The sequence below is a fragment of the Coregonus clupeaformis genome, unplaced genomic scaffold (assembly GCF_020615455.1).
Source record: "Coregonus clupeaformis isolate EN_2021a unplaced genomic scaffold, ASM2061545v1 scaf0052, whole genome shotgun sequence".
Lineage (NCBI taxonomy): Eukaryota > Metazoa > Chordata > Actinopteri > Salmoniformes > Salmonidae > Coregonus > Coregonus clupeaformis.
This window is the reverse complement of record NW_025533507.1, coordinates 495,001-502,500: the sequence shown is the minus strand read 5'-3', so window position 1 is coordinate 502,500 and position 7,500 is coordinate 495,001. Positions and strand designations below refer to the sequence as shown.

Genomic DNA, 7,500 nt, shown 5'->3' with positions numbered 1-7,500 from the left:
TCTCTCTCCCTCCTCTCTCTCTCTCCCTCCTCTCTCCCTCTCTCTCTCTGCCTGTTCTCTCTTACACTCTGGCTGTTATTTTCTCTTTTTCTCTATATGACAAATCTTTGTTAAAGGATGGCCGGTCCATCAATTGTCCTCCGCTGATGAGTGTACACAATCTCAGATGCTAGTTAGTGTGTGTGTGTGTTTGTGTTAGTGTTTGTGTGTTTGTGTGGGTGTGTGTGTTCTATTCCTGGAATATGCTATGAAAGCAAATGTCATTCGCTGACATCAAACCATTATTGGAGACACCTTTCAAGGCCAAAATAACTAACATTTCACTGTTTTGTCAGCGGGATGCTAATGCTTACTGCATTAGTGAATGACAAGGCCCTTTCTATACAATTAAATGGGTAGCCTTATGTATTATCCTCAATCACAATCAATTAGAATGTTAGAACAAAGGACAGGCTGCGTTTACTAACACCTGTCAAAGAGTATTAAGACCAGACTTCCAGTGTCACTGTAGAACAAGTACATGTTGGTTCTCAAAGAAAGATAGAAAAAAGCCTTGAGACAAGATGAAGGGAAGATCATGAATAAGGTTTATAACCACCCCAACACACACTGTGAGTGAGTAAGAAGAGAGAGAGAGAGACATGTCAGAGTGATGCAGACCTGATGTGAAGTGCGCCCCCTGAGTTTATCATCCCCTCATCCTTCCTCTCCTCCTCTCCTCCTCTCCTTCTCTCCTCCTCTCCTCCTTCCCTTCTCTCCTTCTCTCCTCCTCTCCTCCTCTCCTCCTCTCCTCCTCTCCTTCTTTCCTCCTCTCCTCCTCTCCTCCTCTCCTCCTCTCCTTCTCTCCTCTTCTCCTCCTCTCCTCCTTTCCTCCTCTCCTCCTCTCCTCCTCTCCTTCTCTCCTTTAGTATCTTACCTAGTTATTTTCAGATGATCTCATCTGCTCTTTTGTAGCTTTGGCAACTATGTGTGTGTTTTCTATAACTGATCCCGCCTCTCCCTGTAGGCTTTACAGACGCTCCCCACCCCCTGGTTGCAACCCTTCTAATTGAGTGTACCCTGCGCACACAATACATGTGAAATTCCGGGTCTCTGCCGCCCCACGCCAAAAAAAACACAACCCAACCTGAACCAACTAACTGTAAATTGTTCAAGAGAGGAACCCACAGCCTGAAACAGGCATTCCCTAATTCCTCAAACAGGCATCTTCATGTCTGCTATAGGCTCTAGGCTGTTCATAATCTAATCTAATCTAATCTAATCTAATCTAATCTAATCTACTCCTTTCTCTCTCCATCCTCCTCCTCCTCCTCCCCTTCCTCTTTCCCCAGTACACCTCATCTCTGACATATGATGGGGTGTTGGTGATGGCCGAGGCCTTTAGGAATCTGCGTCGTCAGAAGATAGACATCTCCCGTAGAGGAAATGCTGGAGACTGTCTGGCCAACCCCGCTGCTCCCTGGAACCAGGGCATAGACATGGAACGCACACTCAAACAGGTATTCTATGGTCCTATGTGTTCCTTATTGTTCTATGTTGTTGCCTGTTCTCCGTTCTGACCTGAGTTCTCTGTTGTCCTGTCTCCAGGTGCGTATCCAGGGTCTAACCGGCAACATCCAGTTTGACCACTACGGCCGCAGAGTCAACTACACCATGGACGTGTTTGAACTGAAGAGCAACGGACCACAACGGGTAGGAATAGACACAGGCATGTCGGGAAAATGATTTGGGTTTTATGAAAATACAGTTTTGTCTGGTTTTAACCCCTCCCTTACCTCTCTCAGATTGGCTACTGGAATGACATTGACAAACTGGTTCTGGTCCAAAATGAAGTGTTGTTGTCCAATGACAGCACAAACATGGAGAACAGGACAGTCGTCGTGACAACTATCATGGTAATGTACTCCTCTGGCTCCTCTCCTTTCCTCAAACACACAGAGGATTTATCCCAACAATCTAAAATGGCTTCCTATCCTCAACTCCTGTCCTTCATCTGTACTGATATGAAACAACTGGACAAGTGGAAAGTCATTGTGGTGTAGGAATCGACTATGCTGCTTTCTCAAAACAGTACAGATGACGGAGAGGAGGATTTGTTAGACTGTTGAGATGCACCCACATTGAAGCAGAGAGCAGAGCATCCACAGTGCCTCTACTAGAGCTGGTAGTGACACCAGTGTGTTTGACAGAGCAGTGTTCATAAGGGTATTGTAGCAGGAGCAGGCCATGGTGAGGGAGGAGAGAGTAGGGGGCTGTACGAGAGGAATCAGACATGTCACTGGCAGGTTGTCGTTATATTGATTTGGTTTTTCGTTGACGTCACCTGTCAAGTGTGAAAGAGAGAGGAGTTTTAGTCCGTTTACCTTTTACCGTGTTTCCCCCTCCCCTCCCTTCTCTCTATGGACGTCACTCTCTTTCCCTCTTTCTCTCTCTCCCTCCCTCCCGCTCTCCCTCTCTCCCTCTGTCTCTCTCTGGATGATCTATGCCCCTGTCAGATGGCCATGGCTAATGTTACCTCAGCCACCTCCTCCTCTTTGCAGCCACTGATGAGGAAGCCTCTGCAACGACACTGAAGACTTACAGTACAGACACACAGACAGACGGAAAGATGGACTCACAGAAGGACTCACAGACTGACAGACAGAGCCAGAGAGACTCTAGCTCTCTATCACTCTGTAATTCTATTTATGTGGAATTGAGAGAAAAGGAATCACAGGAAGACACAGATGAACCGACCAGCAGGCCATCTATCTATCTATCTATCTATCTATCTATCTATCTATCTATCTATCTATCTATCTATCTATCTATCTAGCTATCTAGCTAACACTCTTTACATTTTCTTTGTCATGCCTTCGCTTTTTCTTCTCCATGCGATAACTGCAGGAAGTTTGAATGTTTTGGGAATTATATTTTTAGATGTTCTGGGAATTATCTTTTTGGATGTACTGGGAATTATCTTTTTGGATGTTCTGGGAATTTGAAAGGAATTGTACCCCATAATGCTTTTTCGTTTTTGAAGGAATTAGACTGGGTGCTGAGAAAAAACACACACAGATGAGACAGGGGCACAGAAACACACACAGATGAGACAGGGGCCAGTGGTACAGAAACACACACAGATGAGACAGGGGCCAGTGGTACAGAAACACACACAGATGAGACAGGGGCCAGTGGTACAGAAACACACACACATGAGACAGGGGCCAGTGGTACAAAAACACACACAGATGAGACAGGGGCCAGTGGTACAGAAACACCCACACAGATGAGACAGGGGCCAGTGGTACAGAAACACACACAGATGAGACAGGGGCCAGTGGTACAGAAACACACACACAGATGAGACAGGGGCCAGTGGTACAGAAACACACACAGATGAGACAGGGGCCAGTGGTACAGAAACACACACAGATGAGACAGGGGCCAGTGGTACAGAAACACACACAGATGAGACAGGGGCCAGTGGTACAGAAACACACACAGAGTGAACATACTGTCACACACACACTGCGTGCTGTCTCACAGATGCATACACAAACACATACCCACACACAGACATAATCACAGTCTCACACAAACTGACAGTCACAAAAACACAACCTCAAAGTGTACGCATGCGTAGACACACCCTCTCTCACAGAGAACAACACACTTGTGTGCAAATGCTACTGGGAGCTGTGTGTGTGGACCCCACTGCTGACAGTCATCACATGACATCACACCCCCAGCAGATAGCAGCTCCAGGCATTCTGTTTCTATGGTGTCCTCTAAAGACTGCTGTCACTGCATTTAAGTCATTTAGCAGACGTTCTTATCCAGAGCAACTTACAGTTAAGTGAGTGCATACATTTTCATACTGGGCCCCCATGGGAATCGAACCCACAACCCTGGCATTGCAAACACCATGCTCTACCAACTGAGCCACACGGGACATCTATCATTCATCTACATTGCTCCAGTCTAGATGCATCTGCAGCTAAATTCTGTTTTCCCTGATGTTTAAGTTGAGGAACTCTGGTAAACGTATTATGTTGTACTTAATATTGCGTTGGCTGGCTGCACAATTAGGACCAGGGTTGGGGTCAGTAAAATGTTTTATTCCAGTCAATTCAGAAAGTAAATCAAATTCCAATTCTACATTTTTCTCATTGAAAAGCATTGATTTGAAATTGGAATTTCAGTGTACTTCCTGAATTTACTGGAATTGAAATGGAATTGACCCCAACCCTGATTAGGAGCTCGCTCTTTCTGGTATGTCTGCTGCTGTTCCACTGTTTCATGTCGTATCTACGTGAACCCTTCACCACTAAACCTCTCTCCTCTCTTTTCTCTCTCTCTCCTTTACCTTCTCTTCTCCCACGTGAACTACTCTCTCTCTTGCCGTCTCTACACTCTCTCAGCCCTCTCTTTCCTCCCTCTCTTTCCACCCTCTCTTTCCTCTCTCCCTCTTCCTCCATTCTCATGTAAGACATCTGACGTGGTGTTCAGCAGAGAAAAACTTAACTTACTCAAGCACATGCCCGGTATCCCTCCATGCACCCGCACTGAGAGTAAACATACTGCAATAAAACACACACATACAGACTGTGACAAACTGATAACAAAATGTAAACTTAAACTTTAAACATGAAATAACCCACTGTTGGCAAAGCGGTTTGTGCATGCGTGCATGTGTGTACTATCACTGCTAAACGCTCTACAAAGTCACCTATTCTGATGTTAAACTGTTTATCTTTTAATATGCTAATATTTACAGAAAAGTGAGGCAGGGTTAAAAATAGACTTATCCAGAGTCATAAATAGATTAAAATCAAGATGAGCCGATATTCTTTCTACACCATCTGTTCTCTAGATCCTCATATACAGTACAGTACATTATGATTAATATTTTAAGATCGGCAATTTTATACCATCTAATAAAAATGGAATAAGACGCATAGTATGTATCTTCACAACAGATGGCGTGGAATATGAACTCAGCTCGGGTTTAGACTGTTGATGTGATATGATTTTGGGGTGGACTATGCCTTTAAGACCCAACTATGGGTTAGTTGATTGGTGCAGCTATGTTTGGGAGAATCTCTGACTGTGTTTGTGACTTCATTAAGAGTGATTCATTTTGAGTTAATGGAGAGAGAGATCTCAGGGGGCTGCTAATGTGGGTATGATAATGAGGTTTAGAAAAATAAATGTGATTTGATGCTTGGACAACATGTACAAATGTGACAACATTCTGCGTTAAGATAATGTACATTCTATTAATGTTTAGCCACTTGATAAATGCAAATATATGCACACAAGGCTTGTTTCTACCTTGAGATCCGTGTGAGTAACTCAGATAGTCACACAACTCTCCCATTTACATTGAGTTACAGTATACACACCTCAAGTTAGGATAAAGCCCAGTATGGCTTAAGAGTTGATGCTTTTGTGACATCATTCTAGACCAATGGTATGTAACTGATACAATGTCAACGTGTCTCTAAAAATGGTATGCATTTATATGTACCTTTTCTTTTTTATTTGTGCAACAATGTTATGTTTCATTTGACGTGACCTATTTACCTGTACACTTTATCCTGGCAGGTTCCTTGATGAGCCAGGAATGGAGTCTCTTGAAATGTATCTATTTTACTTTGTAAATCAACATTATAAATGAAAACGTTTTAAAAATGTATTTCATGTAGTGTTTATACAGCTCTTTCGAATGAATTTGATAGATGTATAAACCATTTGAAAGCCTATAATTGTGCATACTATATTAGCTTCCTTTCACATTCCATACCTTGATTCATCTGAATCTGGGAGCGTAATCTGCTACCTCAGAGGACTGTTCTGTAGACTAGAGGGAGGGGCCTCTGGTCTTCTACCACCTGGGTGTCTCTCTACGAGCTCCTGATTGATGGATGTGTCAGTCAGGGTGTGTGTGTGTGTGTGTGTGTGGTTGCCTGTGTGTGTGTGTGTGTGTTTATGTGTTTGTGTGTGTGTGTGTGTGTGTGTGTGTGTGTGTGTGTGTGTGTGTGTGTGTGTGTGTGTGTGTGTGTGTGTGTGTGTGTGTGTGTGTGTGTGCGTGCGTGTGCTTGCCTGTGTGTGTGTTTGTGTGTGTGTGTGTGTTCTTACTGCTAATTTCTCCTGTTTGAGGTGTAAAGGTTCTCTCTCCAGACAGAGAATACAGCTTCCCTGTGTATCTACCTCCAGACCTGCTCCCTCTCTGCTCTATGGCTGCTTACCTCTCTCTTCTACCTTTCTGTTGTTCATTTGTTCTTTTTAAGATAGATCATCTGTGTGGAGTCAGCCTTTTTCTCCCAGAGGAGATGCTTAGTCTTAGAGGGAAGCCAGATCACATCAACTTGGCACCAGTCACAGACTATGAGGATATAAAACACTGCTCCTCACACAGTGGCCTTTTAAAATGCCCTGTAATATTTTATTTGGTTGCCATAAGATGTATCTTCTGTCTCCATCACTGTGATCCTGTCATCTAGTGGAGCCTTTGGCACCTGCTGCATGTCATTCCAAAAAGCTCCTCCCTCTCCAGAAGAAGCCCCTGATTTGTTAGTCAGTGGTCTGTGTGAGTTCATTGGTCAGTTTGACCTCCCCGCGCCCCCCTCTCTGTCTCTGATTGGTGTGTTTGTGGGTGTAGGAGGGTCCGTATGTGATGCTGAAGAAGAACTGGGAGATGTTTGAGGGGAATGACCAGTTCGAAGGCTACTGCGTGGACTTGGCCTCAGAGATCGCCAAACACATCGGCATCAAGTACAAGATCGCCATCGTCCCCGACGGCAAGTACGGAGCCAGAGACCCCGAGACCAAGATCTGGAACGGCATGGTGGGAGAACTGGTCTATGGGGTAAGGATGGAGCGAGGAAGGGAGGGAGGAATGGATGGATGGAGGGATATAAATGGATTTTGGAAATTTATACTTTTGTTTCCTTATCTTTGGAGGTTGATGTTTTTATACTTATCTTTGGAGTTTGGAGAGTTAGATCCTACTAAACAAAGTGCATCTACATTGTTAGATACTGTCAAAGTACTTTTTAATAAGACAGACAAGACATTTCAAACCATTGCATAATTTGCACTGTTCTCTCAATCCATCACCAGGAGATGTGCCTAAAGCAGTATTTCTTAATCCTGGTCCTGGGGACCCAAAGTGATACATTTTTGTTGTTTTCCCTAGCACTACAGACCTGATTCCACTAATCAACTCATCATCAAACCTTTGATTAGTGGAATCAGATGTGTAGTGCTAGGGAAAACAACAAAAATGTGCACCCAGGGTCCAGGATAAAGAAACACTGGCCAAAATTACCCAACATGTGATCATGATCTCTCAGGCTGATATAGAACACTAGTTAATCTTTAACATGGTTCTCTAACCCAGGGACGGTAAACCTACTGTACCCTTGCCCTAAACCATTTGTCTTTCACACTTGGAAACATCTAACCCCTAGCCCCCCGTCCCGGCTTTGTCTCCAACCCCTATCTAAATAATAG

At 44.1% G+C, this 7,500-nt stretch overlaps 1 protein-coding gene across 6 annotated transcripts in view; it reads left to right on the top strand.

Annotated features, from left to right (window-relative positions):
- LOC121567799 (glutamate receptor 4-like) overlaps nucleotides 1–7,500 on the top strand; it is a 135,459-nt gene that overhangs the window by 75,015 nt on the left and 52,944 nt on the right. For 5 of the 6 annotated variants that reach the window (XM_041878087.2, XM_041878088.2, XM_041878091.2 and 2 more), the window contains exons 8-11: nucleotides 1,332–1,499; nucleotides 1,588–1,692; nucleotides 1,785–1,895; nucleotides 6,647–6,853. In XM_041878087.2, coding sequence (XP_041734021.2) covers nucleotides 1,332–1,499; nucleotides 1,588–1,692; nucleotides 1,785–1,895; nucleotides 6,647–6,853 — 591 coding nt within the window. Of the gene's footprint in view, nucleotides 1–1,331; nucleotides 1,500–1,587; nucleotides 1,693–1,784; nucleotides 1,896–2,495; nucleotides 3,112–6,646; nucleotides 6,854–7,500 lie in introns of those variants that run through there. The other variant, XM_041878093.2, reaches the window with a different exon arrangement.